At 43.4% G+C, this 26,938-nt stretch overlaps 1 protein-coding gene across 5 annotated transcripts in view; it reads right to left on the bottom strand.

The window, feature by feature from the left end:
* The window catches only part of FARP1 (FERM, ARH/RhoGEF and pleckstrin domain protein 1), a 303,581-nt gene that overhangs the window by 81,236 nt on the left and 195,407 nt on the right, over positions 1-26,938 (bottom strand). For all 5 annotated transcript variants that reach the window (XM_028837234.2, XM_077973887.1, XM_077973885.1 and 2 more), the window contains 3 exons: positions 25,869-25,973; positions 2,781-2,823; positions 111-189 (listed from right to left, as the gene is read on the bottom strand). In XM_028837234.2, coding sequence (XP_028693067.2) covers positions 111-189; positions 2,781-2,823; positions 25,869-25,973 — 227 coding nt within the window. The remainder of the gene's footprint in view (positions 1-110; positions 190-2,780; positions 2,824-25,868; positions 25,974-26,938) is intronic.

The following is a 26,938-nucleotide window of genomic DNA, read 5'->3' as shown; positions in this document are numbered from 1 at the left end:
CTGGTCAAGTAAACATTATGAAAATGTTTGTGTCATTAATTGAGAACATTCATTTTCTCTATTCCTCTGTACCCTGTAGCAAAAAAATATACAGTTTCCAAACCACTAACCTTGTGAGTTCTTCTTGGAGTTGTGTGTGGTCAGGCGGAAAGAATTTCACCACAAACTTAACAACAACATGCTTTGGCCCTAAAGAAGAAGAAGAAAAAGAAGTAAAGCATTTATTGACTTGTCTTTCAAATGCCATTAAAGAAAAAGACTTTACAAATACAAATAACGCATCTCATTCCAAGCTCCCAAGAGCACATCTGCCATTTTCCAAGTCACTTAACAACTGGCCAGGTTCAGCCACTAATTCACTCTTCCATATTGTGGGGAAAGAGAGATTCGTTTTTAAAAAAAATACTATGACCAAAGTACCACATCGAGCTATTAAACTTTTTCTCTGGAGACTTAAATTTTATCTAGGTTTTTTGAAATAAAGTCATTTATCTTCAAAAATGTATCTAATTGGCTACTTTTACCCAAATAATGAAAATGTACATCAGTTATGCAATTCATTATATTTAACTATTTATAAGGTACAGTTGCAAATGCATTCATCAAATATGTTTTCAGCCTTTTGGTGCTCTTCTGAGCTCTGGGGAAAAGATACACCAGACGTGGCCCTGGCTTTGTCTCAGCCAGCCAAGGCCTTTATGAGTATCTTATAAACCCTCTTACCAATGAGTTTAGACAAAATCAGGAAGTAGATAGGGAGCAAGGGCAGGGGAGAGATTGAATAAGATGAGTAACTTTTCAGAATTAAAAAGAAAAAAAAAGAAATAAAACAGGACAAACAGACTATAAAATAATAATCTGTGGCCGGGCGCAGTGGTTCACACCTGTAATGCCAGCAATTTGGGAGGCCGAGGTGGGCAGATCACCTGAGGCCAAGAGTTTGAGACCAGCCTGGCCAAGATGGCAAAACTCTGTCTGTACTCAAAATACAAAAATTAGCTGGGCGTGGTGGCGGGCGCCTGTAATCCCAGCGACTCGGGAGGCTGAGGCACGAGAATCATTTGAACCCAGGAAGCGGAGACGGCAGTGAGCTGAGATCGTGCCACTGCACTCCAGCCTGGGGTGACACAGCAAGACTCCATCTCAAAAATAATAATAGTCATCATCATCATCCTCTGCGATTTGGGTTGGGGTTTTTTTGTTTTGACGCATAAGCTACAATATAAGCCATCTTAAAAGGTCTGCCATTTGGAATGATAGCAATATATTTATGTTCTATGAAATATAAGATACCATAATGAAATCCAAATTTTAGCAGTAGTATTACAAAAGCAGAAACATGTCTGTTTTACGTTTCACGATCATATACAAATAGTAATTATGTATTGTAATTTCTGTGATCACATATTCAAGTTTAAAAAAATGCAAAAATGACATGAAATAAAGATGTTGACAATATCTACAAAATCGGGAGAAAAAAAACAAGGCATGAAAATTAACAAACTCTTCCATGTCAATTCTGGAGCACAAAATAACAGTAGCAAAATGAGGAAAACGAGAAGGCTGTGCTACTTATTCTCTGCAATTTTCACTGAGTGGCTACTCAGATCCTCAGAAAACTTGAAACTAGGAAGATGCTAGCACTCAATGCCAAGTGACAGCTTTGTCACACGTGGCCTGTCACAGTATATGGAGGAGACAACTGCACTAATGCTCCAGCTCTGACCCGACCACAGTCAACTCTGTCTTCAGGTCTGAGCCAAAGATATACCTTCCCACTGTTAGCAGCTCCCTTCCTGCAGGGGACAAATGTCAATCTTCTAGACTCTATGCTACCTGGGCCCATGAGGCCGGGGGGCTTCTCTTCGCCCCCAGCATTAGTCATTGCCTGCCAGGCATGTTCGGGACACCCAGCAAATATTAAATGATGGCCATTTCATTGTCAGTAACTGCCTAATTTAAATTGTAGATGATCAACATCAATTTCAATTGTGCAAGGACCACGCAGAAATGGTGCTGCGTGTTTATTATATCCACATAAATTGCTGTAAGTGGCCCAGTGGGGTTTCTTATTCAGACATACAAATGATCCCTCAGGTATCGTAAGCTTCCTGCTCAACTAAAAGGACACAGTATTCTCAGATTTTTGTCCTGACAAAAATCTGAGAATAGAGAAGGGAAGACACAAGAAGAGAGAGAAAAAGCAAGCATTCTTTTTCTTTGTTCCTCCCCTACACATTCCTTAATCTTTTCTTTCCAACACACAGTCTAAATGCATACATGCCAGGCTCCCTTCAGGGTTCTGTTGCTACTCAGAAAAACACACACACACACACGCACACACATTTTCCGCGACCCTTTTAACCAAACAATACTTGCATTCTGATTTCACAGGCTTTGAAGAGGAAGGACCAAAAACCTAAAAACGATGTTAGGAATAAATGGCTCCACCTCTCCCCTTCGAAAGTGACAGAAAGGAACAATGGCATAGACAAGACAAGCTCAATTATTCTGGGGTTTAAGATAATAGCAGGCTTCAGTTGTTAATCAAAATGATATTTTATTTTCCAAGCTCGGTTTTGATTACCAAACTGTTACACATTAAAACTGCAGAAGACACACATTTTAATAGTACATGGATTAGTGGATGATGAAAAGCAATTATGGGGTAGAAGAATTTGCGTTTCCAGTGCTTCATGCCACAGGGCGAGAGATGTCTAGACATGAAACTGTCTGGCTTCAGATTTCACATCACTATTAAACATATGGTATATACTTACTTCTAATCTGTTTCACAATGGGTTTTAGGAGATCCAGCCACACCTAGAGGGGAAAAAAGAACAGATTGAGACCTAAGTTCTCAATGAAAGAGTGCGAGTATTTTGAGATTTTGTTTAAAGCTGTTTAAAATCAAAATATTTTTGAGGATATGAGGCCGTCTGTTCCATTTTTCTCCAGAATGCCATATCTTACATTGTCTACCGCTTTTATAGAACAGATCCTAATTTGCTAATATTATCCCTGAGCTTGAAAATTAAAATTGCTCCTAGACTCAGATACACATGGTTAACTAAGAATTTTTCTACTCTCATTTATACGTTTATCATATTTACCTATTTGGAAATTTTTTTTTTTTTTTTTTTTTTTTTTTGAGACGGAGTCTCGCTCTGTCGCCCAGGCTGGAGTGCAGTGGCCAGATCTCAGCTCACTGCAAGCTCCGCCTCCCGGGTTTACGCCATTCTCCTGCCTCAGCCTCCTGAGTAGCTGGGATTACAGGCGCCCGCCACTGCGCCCGGCTAGTTTTTTGTATTTTTTAGTAGAAACGGGGTTTCACCATCTTAGGTTTCACCAGGATGGTCTCGATCTCCTGACCTCGTGATCCGCCCGTCTCGGCCTCCCAAAGTGCTGGGATTACAGGCTTGAGCCACCGCGCCCGGCCTGGAAAATATTAATGAATGATTTCATGTGTGACTACTAGCTGAGTGAAATATATACATTCCTTATTGAAACAGAATACACAGAAGTGTCTAGAACAACACATCTTTGAGGGATGCGGAAGGGGAATGAATATTTACAGACCACCACCTCTGCACCAGCGCTACCTATAAGCTACTGACCTTTCCAGACAAGGCCAGAGGGATTCTTGTTACCCAGGAGTGACATCTGAGACTCGCAGAGGCTAATCTGTCCCAGGTCCCTCAGCTAAAGAGTGGCATTGCTAGGATTGAAATTCAGTCTGTCTAACTTCAAAGTCCAGACTCTTTTTCACACATCTGCTTCTTGGTACACAGTTTGAGTAACAAAATTTTCAGGGAAGAGAGAAGCCTGCTGCCCTTATTAATGTAATATAAGTTGACCATCCCATTTCACATGTTTTTTTCTTTAAACTCCCCCTTGAATTTCTAGTCATTTGAAAGGGTTCCACAGAAGCTCATATTTGCATATATGACAAAACTAAGTTAATGCGCTTAACATAAAGAGGGTTTTATAAGTAAATATGAAAACAAGAAACAGCCCTTTAGAAAACCATGCTGAGAATCACATATAATTTACAAAGAGAAAACGCCAACAGCTAACAGAAAACTGTTGACGCTCAGGAGTAATTTGCACTAGAAATGCATATTAAAACAATTAAATACCATTTCCACCCATTAAATTTCCATCTAGATATGGCTGTACACACACTTACTTGCATGTTTATATTTTATAATAGCCAAAGTTGGCCAGGGTTCAGGGAAGCAGGCACTATCTTACTCTACTGATAGATGTGTGGATTAGTACAACTTTTCTGGAGGCTTATCAGAGAATCAGGACCTAAGGCCTAAAAAGTATTATCCAGCCATTTCACTTTGGGAAATTATGCATTTCTGCACACACAAGGAATACTAATTGCAGCATTTTTATAATCATAAACATTTTTTACAATAACCTAAATTAAGTAGAATAATGTACATCAATATGACACATTACCATGCAGGCATTAAAAATCAAAAGACAGGCCAGGTGCGGTGGCTCACACCTGTAATCCCAGCACTTTGGGAGGCTGGGGGGGGTGGGGTGGATCATGAGGTCACGAGTTCGAGACCAGCCTGGCCAATGTGGTGAAACCCTGTCTGTACTACAAATACGAAAATTAGCTGGGCACAGTGGTGGGCACCTGTAATCCCAGCTACTCAGAAGGCTGAGGCAGGAGAATCACTTGAACCCGAGAGGTGGAGGCTGCAGTGAGCCAAGATCATGCCACTGCACTCTAGCCTGGGAGACAGAGCAACACTCCGTCTCAAAAAAAAAAAAAAAAAAAAAAAAAAATTCAAAAGACAGGAGCCACAGGAGAGCCTAGACCTTTATTGAGATTTCCATGGCTGGGCAAGGCCGGGTACACAGTTTAGGACTGGCTCGTTGGAATAATTTTGGCAGTCTCTTAATTATAGGAGTGGTCTGGAGTTGCTTGTGACCAGGCGCTGAGAGGATTCAGGCAGAGGAATATTGCTCCCAGGGATGGGCGGGTCAGATAAAGGAGGCAGCCCTGGATTGGTTTCTTTGTATATCAAAGGTGGTACCCCCAGCTGGGCCCTGCTAGCTCTAAGAATTGGCTAGCACTGGGAGCGGTGGTCTCTTCTTAGCAACAAAGGTCTTTTAAGATGTCAAAACACCACAATATGCAGAAAATTCTCTATATATGCAATACATATGGAAGGAGCAGAGGTAGGGGGCAAGCTTCCCTGAAAATGACCCTGTGCTAAGATCTGAAAGGGAAGAAAGACAAGCAGAATCTATGAAGAAAGACAGTAAAAACCCTAGTCCTGATGCCCGGACGATCACCACGGCTGCAGAGCAGGGCAGGTGGGTCAGGAAGAGGCCTGGCCCCACCAAGGCCACATGCAGATGCTTTGTCCTTATCCTAAAACAATGGGAAGGATCTACCCCATGGGGAGGACACGATTAGATTTGCATTTTTAAAAGATGAGTCTGGCAGCATGAGAACAGGTTAGAAGGAACAAGAATGGATGCAGGTTGAGCTGTTGGCAATTGTCCAGGCAAGACAGGACGGTATTTTGAACCAGAATGGCAGAAGTAGAGTTTGAGAAAGTAGGTGGATTCAAGAACAACTGAAGAGCTAAAAACCAGTGGAATGCACTGATGGATATGACGCCCAAGGAAGGAAGGTGACAATAACCGGAATGACACTGAGATTTCTGCAGCGGGCATCTGGGAAGCCACTGGTGCCATCTCCAGAGATAGGGAGCACTGCAGGATGACTGGGGCTGAGAGGTTCTAGCCATGTTAATTTTCTGAGGTGCCCTTGGATCATACAGGAAGAGACAGTATACAAACAATGACATACATTTATCTGGAGCTCAGAGGAGAAGCCTAGCAAGACATCTCACATTTAGAAGTCGCCACCACCCTGACTCCGTGTGTGATAAGATGGCCAGCATAGAGTCTAAAGAACTAAAATGCATGAGCATTGGCCAATACGTCCACCATGGACAGCCAGGTAGGAGCAGAGGAGGCGCGAAGGAAAGGAAGGAGAGAACTGTATCATGGACATCGTGGGATGACAGTGTCCGCAAAGGAAGAATCCTGAGAACTGTCTCAAACTCACAGAAGATGAGAACTAGTCCTTGATTCAGTGATTCAGCGGGTCACGTGACCAGTGATGGGTCTGAACATCTGGTGGGTGGGGAAGAGAATGAATGGCTTCATCAAGAAGCTTGGCTGTGAAGCAAGAGGCAACAGGAATGGGGGGTGGCTGGCTGGGGAATCAGGTAAGGGTATTGTCCATTTGCTTGTTTTGTTGTTGTTGTTTGAGACAGCGTCTCACTCTGTCACCCAGACTGGAGTGCGGTGGCATAGCCTCAACTTCCCAGGCTCAGGCAATCCTGAGCTTGGGCTCCCACCTCAGCTTCCCGGGTAGCTGGGACTACAAGCACATGAGGCCAGGCCTGGCTAACTTTCATTTTTTTCGCAGAGACACGGTTTTGCCATATTGCCCAGGCTGGTCTCGAAATCCTGGGCTCAAGCAACCCACCTGCCTTGACCTCCCAAAGTGCTGGGATTACAGGCTTGAGCCACCGTGCCCAGCCCATTTACTTGTTTTTAATTGGAATGACCTGGGTGTATTTGAGAAAGGGAGGGGTTGAAAATAGGGGCAAGAGGCGATGACTGGTGTCCAAAGAGACCTGAGATGATGCGAAGACAGAGCTCTAAAACCCAGGACACTGGCTAATGACAGATCCAAGGAGGTTCATTTTCTGTGTTAGGAAATGAAGGAAACTCCTCTCCGATGCCTTCTGTTTCCCTTGTAAAATCAGAGGGCTGGAGGATTGAGGAGAGTGGAGAAGCTTCCAAAGAGTCATGCTGCCTGAGAGCATGAGTTAACCAGAGAGCCCACTGGGAGCCTGCTGTCCCAGCCACTAGACTCTCTCACCACCGCCAGGGTGGCCACAGAACCAGCCTAAACTTCTGCAAACTGCCCAGGACGAATCAATGACACTTTGGCAGTGTGGCTGCCTATTTTATGAATTGTTTTTAAACATCTCTCCTCTGTTTCTGGCATTTCTATGGAAAGCATCAAACACAGGCGCCGATGTGAGCCAAGGGAGCATGTGGTTTTATAACACGTGGGGCTGGGAGCGCAAGATGGGCCTGGGTAACTCAGTGTATTCAGCAGCTCCGCAGCGGGAACGCTACAAGGCGCCGATCACACTCCAACCCAACAAGGCTGAGTGAGGACGCACGGTCTGTGGGGACCTATCTGTTTCCCAGCTAGATCGCAGAGCTGAGGGAGAAGGTCTGGGGCACGTTGGACTTAAACCATTAGAAATGGATGAGCCGGGAGCAGCAAAAAGAAAAAAAGAGGTTGCCAGTCAACTGCAGTGAAAGCACTGGCCTTTGCTATGCAGGGAGGGTCACAGGGAGGCGAGCAGAGCTGGACTGGGTCATCCCGGGCTCGTCACTTTTTCCCGCATCCTAAGCACACTGAAACCAGTTACAGATTAGTTAAAAGGTGACAGAAACACCATAAGCTTTCTCTAGAGGGTCACATTTGTTATGATCTCTTTAACCCCAAACCCCTACCCCTTCAACCAAACCGTAGCCCCTGTTCTCACTGAAATCCATGCCGCTGATCTCAGAACACACTTACACATCCACATGGCCTGACTGGAAAGGCATCTGGCTGAAATGAATGGACCTCTAGAGAAATCTCATTCCCCATCAGTAGGATTCAAAGATGCACCTGCTTACTGAATCCAGGCACTTCTGCCAGGGTTTGAAGGCCTACTGTATTTACTAGTTTGCTGAGGCTGCCATATCGAAGGACCACAGACTGGATGGCCTGAACTACAGAAATTTATTCCCCCACCATTCTGGAGGCTTAAGGTGCCAGCGGCTGTGGGTTCTCCTAGAGCTCCCATCCCTGGCTTCCAGATGGCTGCCACCTCGCTGCATCCTTGCCTGGTCTTTCCTCTGTGTGAGCATTTCCAGTGTCTGTGTCCAAGTGGCCTCTTTTAAAGAGTAGGGCCCACACCAAGGGCCTCATTTTAACTTAATCACCTCTTTACAGACTTAAGCTGAGTGCTCACGCCTGTAATCCCAGCACTTTGGGAGGCCGAGGTGGGTGGATCATCTGAGGTCAGGAGTTTGAGACCAGCCTGGCCAACGTGGTGAAACCCCATCTCTACTAAAAGTATAAAAATTAGCCGGCCGTGGTGGCGTATGCCTATAATCCCAGCTAGTTGGGAGGCTGAAACAGGAGAATTGCTTGAACCCAGGAGGCAGAGGTTGCAGTGAGCCAAGACAGTGCTACTGCACTCCAGCCTAGGTGACGCAGGAGACTCCACCTCAAAAAAAAAAAAAAAAAAAAAAAAGCAACACACTCTCTGAATACACTCACATTCTGAGGAAGTCAGGGTTAGGGTTTCAATACACACAATTTTGGAGGGGACAAATTCAGCCCGTGGCACTGTTTTTCCACAATTCAGCTGCAATACCGCCTTTGAGCCCATTTCAGTCAGGACCCTGATTTCCTCCAATCCGATTTGTCTCTGATCCCTTGTTAATGCTACTTTCCCTGTTTGGAACACACACTGCTTCACACTGAAATACAGTCTGAGAAACGCATCATTAGGTGACCTCGGCATTGTGTGAGCTTCATAGAGTGAACTTACACACATCTAGGTGGCATAGCCTACAACTCACCTAGGCCAGGTACAGACTACTGCTGTCAGGCTGCAAACCTGCACAGCCCCTTACTGTGCTGAATACTGAGGCAATTCCAACACAGTGGTAACTACCTGTGCATCTAAACACAGAAAAGGTACAGTGAAGGTCCAGGATTATAATCTAATGGACCACCATCGTACATGCAGTCTGTCATCCATGAGGTCAGTACGCGGTGCGTGGCTGTACTCTCAGGTGAGAGGAGATACTAAGGTCAACGTATCAAAGGCAGGGCAAGCTGAATCACTGTCCCCAAAGCTGTTCTCCTCTTTCTCAAAACATCCTTTTTTCCTCTGTTATTCTTGTGAGTAACATTTTAAGTGGATTTCATAAGCAACTGGAATGTTTGAGGTGTTTTGGAAAGGGTGTTATTAAAAGATAAACAGTGACTTAATATAAGACAAGGGGCAGGGAAAGGACTAATATTTCTTGAGCACCCACTGTGTGCCAGGCAGCGGGTAAGTGCTCCACACATTCTCATTTAATATTTGAAACAATGTGGTCATTTCACTCATGAATGAAGCCAAGCTCAGAGGGCTTATTCGAGTTGCTCAATGTCACACAGCTGGAATCTGACATCAAGTCCGGCTGAATCCAAGACTAATATGCTTCCCTCCAAAGCTAAAGGACTCAACAAAAGTTCAGTTCTCTTCTTAACTACCAAAACAGCATATGACAAAAACAACCTGTCAACTGTAACATATACAGGAGCCAAGAAAATATTTGTCATAGAAAAATATTCAGTGTCTAGAATTCATTGCAACAAATTAGTCTTTCTGCAGCTGACTCCTAAAAGAAAAGCCCGGCGCAGTGCGTGGTGGCTCACACTTGTAATCCGGGCACTTTGGGAGGCTGAGGCAGGCGGATCACAAGGTCAGGAGATCAAGACCATCCTGGCTAACACGGTGAAACCCCGTCTCTAAAAAACTACAAAAAAATTAGCTGGGCATGGTGGCGGGTGCCTGTAGTCCCAACTACTCGGGAGACTGAGGCAGGAGAATCACTTGAACCTGGGAGGCAGAGGTTAGAGTGAGCCAAGATTGTGCCACTGCACTCCAACCTGGGTGACAGAGCAAGAAAAAGAAAGAAACAAAAAAACTTGACTTTGAATTCTTTGTAATAATTTGTTTCAAAGTAATTTAAAAAATTATTTTACTTTATTAATTTTACATTTGGTTATATTTAAAAGATATGTTAAGTGTGACTTTCCCTGTAAACACCTATTACTTTCTAGAGATTTTCACTTCTGGTCAAAATAGAGTAACAGGAACCGGATTTATTTTCCTACATAAAACAACTCCAAAAATGGAGAAAATATATAACACAACAGATCTGAAAACACGGGACACCAAGCAATGAGAAACGGTGATCTTTAAGAGACAGGAAAATGAAAATGTGATCCCTGTGAGCGCCCCAGCTTGCTGCCTTGAGTGAGTTTCCAGGCTCTGGCGTAGGAAGAAGGAACACAGGTAGGATGTGGCCAAATCCACGAGTGGAAGAGATGGAGGGGAGAGTTCAGGGGGACCAAAGGGATGCGAGTTCACAGGACAGAGTACCAGAGAGTAGAAAGATACCTAAAGAAAACTTAAGAGAGCTACAGGGGGTTATTCTTGAATGTGTGGGAAGTAGTCAAGGTCATGAAAAAAAAAAAAAACAAAAAACAAAAAACAGGAATGTATTAGAGGTAACAGTGCCTGGTGCTTACAGGGGGCCAGGAATACTACCTATTCCCATCAGCCTGTCTGGAAAACCTCATGATTCTTGGGGCCTTGGCAGAGTGCTGAAGAGTCCTGCTTTAGTAGTCAGGAATAATTCACCCCAGACTATGCCCTACAGTGTCCCAGCTAACAAGTCTTAAAAGCCAAATCCAAAAGGATCAAATTGCTTCCAAATAACTGTATCCCAGAACAAATTCAATAAAACTTACAGTAATACAAAAGTATGCAGCATATCTGACATCCAATTTTTAAAAATCAGGTACAAGAAGCAGGAAAATGTGACCCACAAGGAAACAAACAAAAGTCAATAAAAACTAACCTAGAACTCACACGAATGACAGAATCCACAGAGAAAGACATGAAAATAATTATTCTAACTATATTCTATATGTTGGAAAAGTTGAGATATGGAAGATGTAAAAAAAGATCCAAGCTAAACTTCTATAGTGAAAACTGCACTGTAAGATATAAAACGTTATGCTCTCTGGATGACTGTAACAGCAGATCAGTATTGCAGAAGAAAATATTAGTAAAGTTGAAGACCTAATAATAGAAATAATCCAAAATGAAACACACAATATTAAAAGAGCAACAAAACTGTAGAACACTTAAGCTGCCTAATTTACAGCACATCCTCACTTACCATTGTCAATAGGTTCTCAGAAAACTGGTACTATAAGCAAAAGGGAGTATAACAACAAAGGATATAAAATGAAATCATCAAAAAATTTCAATTGAAAGGAAGGCAAGAAAAAGGAACAAAGGATGATGGCTAGACAAAAAGAAAACAAACAGCAAGGTGTCCAATTTAAACTATATCAATAATCACATTAAATGTAAATGGTCTAAACTCTTCACCCCCCATTAAAAGGCAAGGATTGTTAGTTTGGATTAAAAAAGAAAGAAGCAAGTATATGCTGCCTACAAAAATATACTGCTAATGTAAAGACACAAATAAGTTAAATGAAAAAGGGTAGAAGTATACCATACTAAAAAATAATAATTTAAAAACTGAATTGGCTATATTAGTGTTGGACAATGCAGATGTAAGAATAAAGAATATTGCTGGGGATTTTTAAAAGGGTAATTTCTTGGCTGAGCTCGGTGGCTCACGCCTAATCCCAGCACTTTGGGAGGCAGGTGGATTACCTGAGGTCAGGAGTTCAAGACCAGCCTGGCCAACATGGTGAAACCCTGTCTCTACTAAACATACAAAAATTAGCTGGGCATGGTGGCGGGCATCTGTCCCAGCTACTCGGGAGGCTGAGGCAGGAGAATTGCTTGAACCTGGGAGGTGGAGGTTGCAGTGAGCCGAGATTGTGCCACTGCACTCCAGCCTGGGCAACAGAGCGAGACTGTCTCAAAAATAAATAAATAAATAAATAAATAAGAATTTAAAAGGGTAATTTCTTAATGATAATGGAGTCACTCAGTCAAGAGCACAAAACAATCTCAAATATTTATACACTTAATAACAATTTTAAAATATGCATGATGAGGAAACTGATGAGACTGCAAGGAGAAACAGTCATGCACCGCATAATGACAATCGAGCACAGGCACATAATACATCAGTGGTATATATTATAATCCCGTATTTTTACTGTACCTTTTTTAGTTTAGAAACACAAATACTTACCATTATAATTGCTTACTGTATTCAGCATAGTAATATGCTATAGAGACAACCATATAGCCTAGGTGTGCAGTAGGCACACCACCTGTTTAAGTATACTCTGTGATGTTCGCACAATGAAATTGCCTAAAAACACATTTCTCAGAACATATAGCCACCATTAAGTGATGCACGACTGTAGACAAATCAACATTTACAGAGATTTTAATATTTCTTTCTCAATATTAATATGTAGGCAGAAATAATAGATTTGAAAAACACTATCAACCGACATAACCTCATTGACATATATTGAATATTCTACCCAACACAGAACATACAGTCTTTTCAAGTGCATGTAAAACACTTTGCCAAAATAAGACATATTCTGAACCATAAAACAAATATCAGTAAATTACTTTAAAAGCTTCATGTCATATGAACTACAATTTCTGACCACTGCGGAATTCAATTATAAAGCAACAATTGAAGAATTTGTGAAAAATCCCCCATAAATTTGGAAACTAAATACCATACTTTTAAATAAATAAGAAACCAAGGGGAAATGAGGAAGTATTGAAAATGAAAACACAATTTGTGGATGCCACAAAGAAATCAACCTTTGTGGGATGCCACAAAAAAAAAAACAAAAACCCTATTAATTTAAAAAATAATCTATTACAATTTAAACATATGTAATCTAGGAAATTAGATCATTCAAATAAGCAAAATTTTTAAAAGTATGTTTTTCACCATTAGGAGATCATCGTTAACACTTTAGGAAGTGGTTCTCAAAGTTGAACATGTATTAAAATTGCCCTAGGTAAGGGCTTGTTGAAACATACATCACCGGGCCCTGTTCCCAGAGTTCTTAATCTGGGATGGGGCCTGAGGATGTGCATTCCTAGCCAGTTCTCAGGCAATATGGATGCTGCTTCTTGGTCTGGGGACCACGCTTTAAGAACCACTGCCTTAGTACATACATTTCCAGATCTCTCATTATATGTGATGTGTATGAATATAAACATTCATATACTTTTTAAAAACCAAAATGAGATTTTTTATTTTTTTCAGACAGGGTCTGATTCTGTCACCCAGGCTGGAGTACAGCAGCGCGATCTTGGCTCACTGAAACCTCTACCTTCTGGGTTCAAGTGATCCTCTTGCCTCAGCCCCCTCAAGTAGCTGGGACTACAGGTGTGAGCCACCATGCCTGGCTAGTTTTTGTATTTTCTGTAGAGGGGTTTCACCATGTTTCTCAGGCTGGTCTTACACTCTTGAGCTCAAGCGATCCACATGCCTCATCCAACCAAAGTGCTAGGATTACAGCGTGAGACATCTTGCCCGGTCACCAAAATGAAATTAAAATTTTTTTTTCACATATTATTTAACCCCATCCATGTAAAATATTACCAATTAAATATGTAATCAATATAAAAACATGATTAATGAGATATTTTGCTTTCTTTGCTAGTCTTTGGAATCCCATGTCTATTTCATACTTAGATTACATTTCAACTTGCACTAGCTATGTTTCAACTGCTCATTACCTAATGCTTAAGAACTTTCGATAAATGAAAGTATACTTCTGTCTAAGACTTCTTTCCCTCTACATAATGTAGTATACCATAGTCTGTTTATCCATTCTTCTCCTATGGGTACGTGTGCGATTTCCAGTTTGGGGTTATGAATAAAACTGCAAAGAATATTCTTATACTTATTTTTATGAACATATGCTTTCATTTCTGTTACATAGATACTTAGGAGTAGAATCACTGTGTCAAAAAATTGTTGTATATTTAGTTTAATAAGAATCCTACCAAACTCTTTTCAAAATTATTTTATCAGCTACTTCTTTTTTCAAAGATTTGTACTTTTCCATTTTGTAAACTTTCCTCTCATCAAATACACAGGCAATTTTCAAATTCCTCCAGTTAACTAAGAAATATCCTTACTGATAATCTGTCAAAACTAATGCTCAAACCAGGACCGTGTTTCATAACTGGTTATGTCTTCTAAGTCTCTTTTAATCTATCCTACTACCTCCCCCTACCTTCCCTTTTTGGCAACACTAACCTGGTGAAGGAACCTGTGTTTAATAAAATTTGAACTGAAAACTGTAGAATATGGTTTTATGTATTTACAAAAATAAAGCTTTACATGAAAAACAAATTAAAGACAGATCTGTAAACCAAACTACAAAATCAAATGTAGTACAGGCTATCCCTATGCACTTGTGTACTGAATTCATTAAGTAGGATTTGGTATTAGAGATATATGTGAAGGGAAGTTCTGGAATCAAACCAAGACCATATTATAATGCAATGTGTGGGATTTCAGGGAGCCTTGACTTGGATGGGAAGCTTTAATATCTGCAATCTTTACTTCTTAACCAGGATTCAGCAGACCTCAGGCATGGTCCTTGTAAAACATCAATTACTCAGTTTAAACTATTTTAAAAATCATTTGTTTAATTTTCATGGGCTTCAAATGATTCATTTCAAAAGATTTCACATGGGTATTACAGTTAATTGAACTTTTAAAAATTATGGTAAGAAGACTTAACATGAGATCTACCCTCTCAAAATTTTAAGCATGCAACACAGTGTTAACTATAGACAAAACGCTATACAACCCTTTACACTATCATTTGCTTATTCTGCTTTATACCTTTTTCCTTTCAACCTCAAAAAATATTTAATATTAAAATAAACAGATGCTTAAAACTGCACAAAGCAGGCCGGGCGTGGTGGCTCATGCCTGTAATCCCAGCACTTTGGGAGGCCGAGGCAGGCAGATCACCTGAGGTCAGGAGTTCGAGACCAGCCTGACCAACATGGAGAAACCCTGTCTCTACTAAAAATATAAACTTGGCTGGGCATGGTGTAATCCCAACTACTCAGGAGGCTGAGGCAGGAGGATTGTCTGAACCTGGGAGGCAGAGGTTGCAGCGAGCCGAGATTGAGCCACTGTACTCCAACCTGAGCAACAACAGTGAAACTCTATCTCAAAAAGTAATAATAATAATAATACTGCACAAACCATATGTATAGCTTAGTGAATTATTAGATGGTAAACACCCTTGTATCCATCAACCAAGTCAAGAAATAGAACTCTGCTGGTCAACTCCTTCCAAACTCAACTCCCGCCCTCTACAGGTAACCACTATGCAGAGTTTCATAGTAACTGCATGAGTCTGTAATGTTTTATTTTGCCACATGGTGCATCTTTATACACCAGAGTTTAGTCTTAAGACTCAACCACTCTAGTCTTAAGACTCGTGAGTGGTTTAGCACCATCGCCTTGGGTAATAAGTATGTTTTCACTCAGAGTTCATGGGAGATCTGGTTAAAAGTGTGTGGTGCCCCCACCCCCAAATTGCTTAGTCTTTAGTCTTAAGACTAAACTCTAGTGTATAAAGATGCACCATGTGGTGAAATAAAACATTACAAACCTATGCAGTTACTCTGAAACTCTGCATAGAGGTTACCTGTAGAGGGCAGGAGTGTATACTGTTTAATCTATAGCTTCCTCTTCCATCTCTTTCTTTTCCTCACTGTTGACTTGTAGGGTTTCCTGGAGTTTGGGTTTTGCTGACTGCACGCTCACAGTACTATTCAACATGATCGTCTTCTCTGTAGTTTCTGCAATTTGGCAGCTGGATCCACCTGGATCCTTTGGCAAGGCCAAACATGGTGTCTCAGGAAGAACACATTGAAGTCTCTGTTTTTTAAATATTATGACCTTGATACATTTACATTACTCATTTTTATGTGAAAATTGTTTCCTAACCTATTTAGAAGTAGTCATGGTTCAGAGTAGCTTTCCCAAGCTACTCCCAGAGCCTCCTTGTCTATTGTTTCTGTACAGTGTTGAAGGATATGGAAGCATGCTTTCTCAAGTTCCCTGGCTTGATTTCCCTCCCCTTCTCTGTCATTTCTCTCTGTTGTCCCAACTCAGTTCCATTTGGGCTCCCTTCTCGGTAGTCTCTCTTGAGTGGTGGCCTGTCTCAAGGGGCAGTTTGTGGTCACTGGAGCACAACTGCTCCAGCCCTGTTAGGCCTTACCCATTTCAGCTGCTCTCTGAAACCATTCCCCTGTGATTTCCAGTGGCAATTTGAGGGTTCTTTTCTCCGATCCGTCGGATGCCCTATTGTTTCCTTGTTTCTTCCTAAACAGACACCCATGGTGTGCAGGCCTTGGGGCTGCTGATGTTCTGTCTCCAGCTGCTTTTTCTTTGGGATCTAGGACTTACTCTGGCATCTAGTTTTGCCACAGATGTTGTCTGTGGGTTTTTGATCTTGCTAAGTAGCTGTCTTTATGTACGACCTTGGGTTTGAGAAGATCTAAAAACGATGCCTCCATCACCACCACCATCTTCTTAGAACTGTATATCCATTTTGAAACATATTAATATTTCCATGTATTTTTTTCTTTAACCACTGATATGGTTTGGGTATTTGTCCCCTCCAAATCTTGTTGAAACGTGATTCCCAGTGTTGGAGGTGGGGCCTGGCATGAGGCGATTGGTTCACAGGGGCGAGTCTCTCATGAGCGGTTTAGCACCAGACCCTCGGATAATAAGCATGTTTTCACTCAGAGTTCATGGGAGATCCGGTTGTTTGTGTGTGGTGCCCCCACCCCCAATTGCTCCCTGTCTTGCAACATAACACACCTGTTCCTACTTCACTTTCTGCCATGAGTAAAACCTTCCTGAGGCCTCGTCATGCTTGTAGAGCCTGCAGAACCATGAGCCAATTAAACCTCTTTTCTTTATACATTACCCAGCCTTAGGTATTTATTTATAGCAACATGAATGGCCTAACGCAAGCACATTTCTTATTCAGGTATGACACAGGCAACAGACCAGAAGGCCACTGCCATTCAGAAGAGGGTTTATTATTCACAGTTCCCAAGAGGAGGGGGCCCAGCACTCCACAAGGAAGTACCAGGGCTGGGCCAGAGGCAGAGGGAGCGGGGGAGGGGAACAAGGGCAGGATCACTTCTGTGGGGAGGCCAGGCTGGGCAGGGGAAGCAGGTTTAGCACGGGCTCATCTGCATCATATCTGTGGGCTCTGGGGTGTGGCTGGCTCTGGTTGTGGGTACCTGGCCCTGGAGTGACTCTAAGGCAGGGGACTGTTGCCTCCTGGAGTGTGAAAACCAGCAGGAAGGAGGTGGCTGGATAGGGCTCTGGATTGGTTAATTGGCAAATAAAAGGCACATTCACAGGGAGCCATCTGCCATCTCTAAGAGTTGGCTAGCCCGGGGAGGAGAAGCAGCTCCCCAGTCAACAAGGCCTCAGGTATCAGAGAGCACAGAAAATTTAAAAACACAGAGGGAAAAGAGCAGGGGTTGCCAGGGGCTCACGAGGAGAGCAGGATGAACTGGAGGAACACAGGGAAGGATTAGGGCGGTAACACAACTCTTTGTAATACTGTTGTGGTGGATGCATATCTCCAGACACATCCGGAGATACATGTGTCAAAACCCACAGAATGTTCAACCACAAGAGTGAAGCCTCATGTCAAGTTTGGACTGCAGTGAATGACTGATAATGGATTGACACTGGCCCATCAGTGAGGATGGGCCACACCTAAGGCTCAGTGTCAGTAATGGAGGACACTGTATGTACAGACAGAGTGGGAGCAGCATATAGGAACCTCTGTACTTTTGGCTCAATTTTGTTGTCAACTTAAAACTGCAATATAAATATTAAATCTATTAATTAAACAAACACCCCCAAATCCCCCAAATCAGTTATTCTCCTTCACACTTGAGAGCTGGAGCATCCCCCATGGCTGTATTTTCCCAGGGACCTGTCCTCCCAGACTCTCTGCTTGAGGGGAGCTTTGACTCCCCTAGGGACCTGCCTGTCAACACAGTCACCATCAGATGGTGCTGTCCCTCAGGGTGACCGAGCCGCTGTACAACCTCACCTCTGCTGGCTTCCCACACCTGCAGACTGTCCTCGATCCCGCGACATTCTTCATCCTTTACACCTGCCATGTTCCTCAAAAAGCTCCTCCTCACCTCGGAGGTCCTCAGACCCCCCAGGAAGAGGCGAGGGCAGAGGCTGCGGCTAAGCACAGATGAAGGAGGTGTGTCTGACTCCAGCAGGGTCTGGAAACCTCCAGCAAGGAATGCCTGTCATGCCCGGGAGCCGCAGTTTCCATGACCTCCTGTCCCTCAAAAGCAGGCCCACGATTGACAAAGCTTTTCTCCTAGCATGGAGGACAGAAAATGAACGACAAGGTGCCAATCTTCTTCCTGGAGCTTCACCAGTATTTATTTATAAGAAACTAGAATTGTTTTTATCAGGCCAGTGAGCAATGTCTTTTGTTTTGTTTTGTTTTGTTTTGAGACGGAGTCTCGCTCTGTTGCCAGGTTGGAGTGCAGTGGTACGATCTCGGCTCACTGCAACCTCTGCCTCCTGGGTTCAAGTGATTCTCCTGCCACACCCTCCCAAGTAACTGTGACTACAGACGCGTGCCACCACACTGGCTAATTTTTGTATTTTTAGTAGAGACGGGGTTTCGCCATGTTGGCCAGGCTGGTGTCAATCTCCTGACCTCAAGTGATCCGCCTGCCTTGGCCTCCCAAAGTGCTGAGATTACAGGCATGAGTCACCCACCCAGCCGCAATGTCATTTTGATAAAAGAGTGGTGGGCTGGCTTCATTGGTTTCTGAGTTAGACTGCAAAAATGAAATACAACAGATATCTGAGTGCCTACTATGTGCTCATGAGACCTGCTGGGCTCATCATTGTAAGTATCTGATTAGCCCTCATAATAACCTTGTAAAATGGTCATTTATTCCTCCCATTTCTCAGATGAAGTGCAAAATCAAGCAAGAATCCACCTAGCAGCTAAATGACAAAGCAAATGTTTAAACAGGTTTACAAGCCACAATGCAGAGCTTTTCCAGCTAGCCTCAATAGGCCAATGAAATAAATCTTCCATGTACAACTATCTCTGCTGTTACGGTCTGTGCAGCTCTTTCAGACAGGAGATCCGAGGACAGGCAGCCACGTGCGACATACAGAATGTGAGCTTTGGCTAAGAGAGGCTCTGTGGGGATCCCGGTTACACACTTCATTGTTAAGGATTGGGCACCTTACTTCTCTGGATTTGCTCACTGTAAAATTTGGATGATAAAATACCTACCACAGTGACTGGCAAACTACGGCACATGGGCCAAATCCGGCCAGCCTACTGCCTGTTCTGGCACAGGTCCGAAGCAGAGATTGGCTTTTACATTTTTCAGTGGTTAAAAAAAAATTAAAAGAATCACATTTCGTGATATGTGAAAACTATATGAAAGCCAAATCTCTGTGCCCATAAATAAAGTTGTACTGGAACACAGCCACGTCCATTCATTTCACATCTATGGATGCTTCTGCTCTGTGAAGACAGAGCTGAGTGTAACAAAGGCTCTCACCAGGCCTGAACTTCAGCCACGCTCTTCTTCTCCCTGAGGCCTCAGCCTCTGGCTTCCGTGTCCAGTTTTAGCAAGAATCCTGTGAAGTTCGTTTCCAGGGAATCCCCTGGCTAGCTCCCGAAGCTTGCCCCATGGCAATCTAATGGCTTTCTGGCCCTTTCCCAGCCTTCAGACTTTATGTGCCAATTAGCAGCCGTATTAAGCACAGGGTCTTGGTTCCGATGATCAATAGTGTTTCTGCCATGGAAAGCTCAATCTATACTTTTAAACAGCTGATTAAAACACTTTTCTGTTCCTTGGAGAGATCCTTTAGGGATAGTGCTGGACAAGAGCAAGAGCAGGACAAAGCCAAGGGCAGGAGCAAGCCAAGCTTGCGTGTCAACACTGCAATCAATCAACTCTTTTAATTGACGAGCCTTGGGACAAGTCTAATTAAGAGTAGAACATAATTATTTCATAATGATAGCTAGTTTATTTACCATCTTGAGAAACACATCTTAGACTATGAAAAACACTTATTTTCCCCTTAAACTCCTTCACATCCTTACTATGAATAAGCCTCTGACTTGGGTATTTACAAGACAGAAACGATGAGAAGAAAGACAGAAGGCTGGGCAGAAATTCAAGCTGCCTAAATTCAACAACTTATCGCCTAGAGACAAGGACTCACAACCTGACATGCCAGGTGCTTTGGGGAAACTCGTTTCCCACGCATCACACACAGAGAAATGGGTGAACCCAGTCATTACAGCCCGATCATTGGGCATTCTGAAACCAACCACGCTTTTTCTCAGGTTGGAAGATGGGTGCACGGTCTCCTAAATGAAGACTGGCCGAGGTGATAGTCACAATGGTGGTATTAAAAAATAACAGTGATGGCACACCCACGTTCATTGCAGCATGGCTCACAATGGCCCAGAGGTGACGGCAATCTAAGAGTCCATCCATGGAGGAATGGATACTGGAGACGTGGTGAATACACACAATGGAAATGGTATTCGGCCTTAAAACCGAGGGAAATCTTGTTGCATGCCACCGCACAGATGAACCTCGAGGACATTATGCTGAGTGAGATAAGCCGGTCATGAAAAGACAAAGACCACACGATTCCACTTACCTGACGAGGTGTCTAAAGTAGACAGACTCAGTAACAGAAAGTAGAACAGGGGCTGGGGAAGGGGATCTGGGGAGTTGTTCAATGGGTGTAGAGTTTCCATTTCACAAGATAAAAAAAATTCTAGAGATCTGCCCTACAACAAAGTAAATGTAGTTAACACTCCTGAACTACACACTTACCAATGGTTACGATGATACATTTTGTGTTACTTGTTTTTGACCACAATTTAAAAAATAATAACAAAGAAAATAAGGATGGTAACAAGTTTCCGTAAATAATGCTTTTGGACCAGTTTAATGGATCCCAGACACTGGGCTGCATGCTAAGAGACATCATCAAGCAACGGTGTCTGGGGCGGAGGGGAAAAATCCAGGTGGTGCTTGAGATTCTCACAAGGTGAGATGCTCTCCCTCAGTCCATACAAGCAAGACTGGCCTGTGGCCCTTCCAAAATAGATTCCGTCAGATGACCTGTTGGTCATCATTTCTGCTACTGTGTGCTTTCACTGCATTTTGGAACTTTTTTTTTTTTTTTTTTTTTTTTTTTGAGACAGAATCTCTCACTCTGTCGCCCAGGCTGCAGTGCAGTGGCATGATCTCCTCTCACTGCAAGCTCTGCCTCCCGGGTTCACGCCATTCTCCTGCCTCAGCCTCCCGTGTAGCTGGGACTACAGGCGCCCGCCACCGCGACTGGCTAATTTTTGTATTTTTAGTAGAGACGGGGTTTCACCGTGTTAGCCAGGATGGTCTCGATCTCCTGACCTCATGATCCGCCTGTCTCGGCCTCCCAAAGTGCTGGGATTACAGGCGTGAGCCACCGCGCCCGGCCCATTTTGGAACTTTCATTGCATTTGGATCTATAACTATTATTGAAGTTATAGATGTCACATGTTGTAAGGCAGAGCTCACTGGATTTTTATAAACTGATTGTATCCACGGAACCAGCATCCAGATCAAGGGAGAGAACATAACCAAGACCCTGGCAGCAATCCCTATAACTCTTCTGTTCATTTATGGCATCCCCTCGATTACCACAGATCGATTCTGTCAAAAGAACTTTTTCTTTTTTTGAGATGGAGTCTCACTCTGTCGCCCAAACTGGAGCGCAGTGGAATGATCTCAGCTCACTGCAACCTCTGCCTCCTGGGTTCAGGCGAATCTCCTGCCTCAGCCTCCTGAGTCACTGGGACCACAGGCATGCGCCACCTCACCCAGCTAGTTTTTGTATTTTTAGTAGAGACGGGGTTTCACTATGTTGGCCAGGCTGGTATCAAACTCCTGGCCTTAAGTGATCCTCCTGCCTTAGCCTCCCAAAGTGCTGGGATTACAGGCATGAGCCACCACACCCGGCCTCAAAAGAACTTTCAAAAATTGAGGCAGGCAGATCACCTGAGGTCAGGAGTTCAAGACCAGTCTGGCCAACATGGTGAAATCCCATCTCTAACGAAAATACAAAAATTAGCTGGGCATGGCAGTGGGCACCTGTAATCCCAGCTACTTGGGAGGTTGAGGCACGAGAATCGCTTGAACTCAGGAGGCAGAGATTGCCGTCAGCCAATCTCGCACCACTGCACTCCAGCCTGGGCGACAGAACAAGACTCTGTCTTAAAAACAACAACAACAACAACAAAGCAATTAGCTCAGGTTGGAATTCTGTAATTGACAGAGTCAAGTCAGTTTAGTGACATGGTCAGAACAAGATGATGACTGAGGGCAGGTGCTTCTAAAGATCCGAGCTTCAATCCCATTTCTTTGCTATGTGCCTCTAGGAGAACGACTTAACCTCTTTAAGGCTTAACTTCCTCATCAGAAAAAGGGGATATAATGCGCCGTTGCAGGAATAAATGAAACACTGTATGTGAACCTAGCACGGTGCCTGGCAGTTTCCACTCTCTAGAGCATGTGTTGGCCTACTACGGCTTCCTGTTATATGAAGTTCTGCTGGAACAAAGACACGTATTCATTCACATATTATCTATGGCTGCTTTTGCACGATAAGGGGAGATTCGAATAGTTGCAGCAGAGACTGCATGGTCTGTAAGGCGTTCAGCACTATCAGGCCCTTTACAAAGAAGGTGTGACCCTTGCTGTAGGATGTGGGTCATGTGTGCTGCTGCACCCACAGGGACTAGAACACTCCAGCACATAGGAAGTACTCATGCGGCGGCTTTTGTGTGACATGTAACAAATAAACACTTACGTATTTAAGTCATCAACAGTGGGTTTTATTTTGCAGTTGAATACATTCCTAAACAATATTGTAAGAATGGAGTGAAATCATAAAAATCAAGCCTGGTAACGACTTGAAAGAAGGCAGCCCTGCCCGATACCTAGAACAACAGACTTACAAATTCTAGCAAGAGAAGCACCTACGGTTAATAAGAGACACTAAACTTGCAGCCAGAAGAACACAGAATTTTAGCTGTGCCATTAGCTAATTGGTAGATACAGACATGGGGAAATTCTCAGAATCTTAGCGCACTCAGCGATGAGGCCTAAACACTGCTGCTGATTTCTGGTTTAGACAAACAGCTCCTGCAGGACTGGAATTGGACAAGGTTGGAGTCAGGAAAGCCATCAGGAGCTTAAAGGAATTCAGGCAGGCACAGAACGGGGTTGTTAGAAATAACGAGATAACGGTATCTTCAGGTGTTTTGAGAATCATTATTTTACCATGAAATAAGAGCATGAAACAATATTCCACAGAACTTGCTGGAATATTTTCCTGGACTTGAGGAACTTGCTGGAATTGTTTCCTGGACTCTCTTAAGAAGCTGTGTGTGCCTAGTGAATGGAAACCGCAACTACTTCTTGCTAGTTGTCACTTTATCTCACCTTTCGTGTGAAGTCTGATGCCAGACACGGTGTAAGAACAAAATAATTGTTAGCTGAATAGGAATAGGAGAAGGTAGAATGAGATTTGGCAGGTCTGTGGTCATATGCCACACTGTAAAAAGGGCTGGGAGTCAGGGAAGCTTGGATTTGAAGTACAAACTAGAAAGCGACAGAGTGTTTGGAGGTGGGAATAAATTGAGAAAATACAACTTGCTCTCAGTTTTAGGCCCGTGACAGATCCGCTCATTTGCCACCGGCTCCTCTCGGAGCCAGGCTCGACCTGCACTGCCTCTGAGGGTTCTTCCTTCAGATGCTGCCGTCCCACCTGTGGCCACCTTCTCTTCACAATGAATGTTCTCATCCCATTTCAGAGCTTCGACAGACATTCATAATAATCATAAGATTCTTGAATCCAACTTTCCACCCAGATCTCTTTCCTGTGCTCTAGGAAATACACCTTCTGGCCCTGCTTGCTGGATGCCTCCACTGAATGCCACTGATGCCCCTGCCTCCTCAAGCTGGAATGGGACTCATCTTCACCCCGGGTATGGTCTTCCCCAGGGATGGACACTACTGTCCACCCAGATGGCAAAGCTGGAAACCTGGGCCACTACAAGCCCTCTTCTCCACCTTCTCCACAAGTGTATTCATTCAACCACATCCTCTCCTACTGCCCCCAACCCCAACCTCTGGAATCCATCCAGCTCCTGCCGGCCCCTCAACTCTCCCTTACTTGTAGCCAGCACCATCTCCAACCGGACTCATCACTAGAACCTAATGGCTTTCTTGACTCCAGTCTGGTCGTATTCCAATCTGCCTACAGTTCTCTTTCTAAACCAGAAATCAGGTCATATCACACGCTCTTTTAAATGCATTAACAGCTTCTCAAACACAATAGTTTGGGTATAGAACTGTGAGGGCCGATACAAAGCCCTTGTCCACATGTGATGACTGAGTACTTGAAACATGGCTCATCTCAACTGAGAGGTGCTGAGGTGTCAAATACACACCAGATTCGAATATTTCACAGACAAAACAGACAGCATGAAAATATCTCATTCGCAATTATTTAGACTGTGTGTTCAAACGATAATGTTTCTGGATATAGGAGGTTAAATAACACATTTGTAACATGAATTTCACCTGGCTGTTTGACCTTTTTAACATAATGCTAGAAAAGTTACAATTGCATATATGGCTTATTTCTCCTGACTGTAATGGCATAGAAAGCCCTTCACCATACAGCTCCCTGCTGGGCTTCCAACCTTCCTTCTCTCACTGCCTTTACCACTGCCCTTCTCCTGTCCCCCTCAACTCTGGCCTTCTCTGCAGGCTGCTGAATAACTCACTTGCTTTCTGGTTTTTGTACGTGGGATGCCTCATCTCTCTGGTACATTCTTTCTATTAGAGCAAGTCCTGCTGGTCTCCCAGGATGCAGGTTTGCAGAAGGATCTCCTGAACTCAAATGGTGTCTGTCGCCCCCACTGCCCAACACCACTGCTCTCCGGGGAGAACCTGTCACGCATCCTATATCTGCACGGCTCCCCACCGGGCTGATAAATTCCCCGTGTCTCATTCACTACTCAATCTACCGTGCAGGGACTAGTAGAAGTTCCAGGAACTCAGTATGCATAGAGTCAAAGAATAAAAGCATAGCCAATGAACTTATAGCTCCAAAAGGTGCCTAATAAAAGGTAGCTTCAGATATAGGCTTAAGCAAGTGCCATCAACCCAAAGAGACAAAAATAAGAGGAAGCTATGCTCTACATTTTGGATTCAATTCGGTGCAACCTTTATCCAGAACAATCTGACATATTTAACAACCTTAAAATGATCATACCCATTAAGTGGGTAAATCCGCGCCATTGGATTTGAACTACTGAACAGTTAGCTATGAGCACAAACACAAACGTACTCAGTTCACTGGGGCCATATCTATAATAGCAAAAAACTGAAAAGAGCGAAGCATCCCATCAGTTACAATGGAAGCTGTAAATGAGACATGTCCCTCTGGTGGAATGGCATGCAGTCATGAAAAAGAAGGAAATGGACTCCATGTGCTAAAAAGGAAAGATTTCCCTTGAGCAGGGAGGGAAAGCAAAGGGTGCTATACTATTTCCTCACATTTGTGTATTTCAAAGATATATGTTTGCATATGCATCTACACAGAATTTATCAGAAATATACTCAAACGTGTGTGTTCACGAGATAACAGCTCCTGGGGGCAGAGGTGGGAGGGCAGTCATCACTGTGTACCTTCTTTGAACTTGCTAATCATAGGCACGAATACTTTTATTATAAAACATATTAATGAGGGCTTCCTGCATGGACCACAGAAAATCACCAATTATTTCACCACCCCTGCCCAGCCCCCACCAAGATGAACAGATGGTAAAACAGCAACATTAAGTTGACATCACCTACCGTGATCTTTTTGTGATCAGGAAACTCGAGGCCAAAATAGTCACCTTCCACGAGGTTGAGGTGGTTGCAAACTGCATCCAGCAGCACCTTCCCAGGAGCTCTTTGCTGTGAGCAGAAACAACAGGGGTTATCCCTGAAGCAGGCAGGGATGAAAACAAACCACAGCTCCTGGCTGCAGGAAACCTCTGGATTCCTAAGTCTATGGGTCCTTCACAGCTTGCCACCGCCCACCTCCGTGACACCCTCAACACCAGCCCCGTCTACACCTCCGTATCCCAGCACCTGCTGTTCCCATAATTGGATGCAAATCTCTCAGCATTTTCTTCCCAATCCAATCCCAGGCATCACTCCTCCCTCCTTATTCAATTAATTGACTATTTTTTTAGAGTAATTTTAGGTTAACAAAAAGTTGAGCAAAAACTTCTTCCCACCACACAGTGTCCTCTGTTATTAACATTAGTGGTAGAGATTTGCTACTGTCGGGGAGCCAATATTGATACAGTATCATCATTCACACTCCATAGCTCACATAAGACTCACTCTGTGTGCTGTAAAGTTCTATGACAAATGTGTTGTGACCTGTCTGCATTACAGTATCATACAGAATAGTTTCACTGCATTATATGAATTTCACACTAAAAATCCTCTGTGTTCCAGCTATTCCTCCCTCCCTCCCTCCTTCCTAATCCCTGGCGACCACTGATCTTACTATCTTTATAGTTTGCCTTTCCCAGAATGTCATCTAGCTGGACTCATACAGTATGTAGCCTTTGCAGACTGCCTTCTTTCATTCAGTAATATGCATGTAAGGTCCTTCTGTGTCTTTTTTTTTTTTTTTTTTTTTTGAGACAGAGTTTGCTTTTATTGCCTAGGCTGGTGTGCAATGGTGCAATCTCAGCTCACTGCAACCTCCGCCTCCTAGGTTCAAATGATTCTCCTGCCTCAGCCTCCCAAGTAGCTGGGATTACAGGCATGCACCACCATGCCAAGCTAATTTTATATTTTTAGTAGAGATAGGGTTTCTCCATGTTGGTCAAGCTGGTCTCAAACTCCCAACCTCAGGTGATCCA

The sequence above is a fragment of the Macaca mulatta genome, chromosome 17 (assembly GCF_049350105.2).
Source record: "Macaca mulatta isolate MMU2019108-1 chromosome 17, T2T-MMU8v2.0, whole genome shotgun sequence".
NCBI lineage: Eukaryota > Metazoa > Chordata > Mammalia > Primates > Cercopithecidae > Macaca > Macaca mulatta.
The sequence above is the reverse complement of the archived record's forward strand: the minus strand, read 5'-3'. Positions and strand labels throughout refer to the sequence as shown.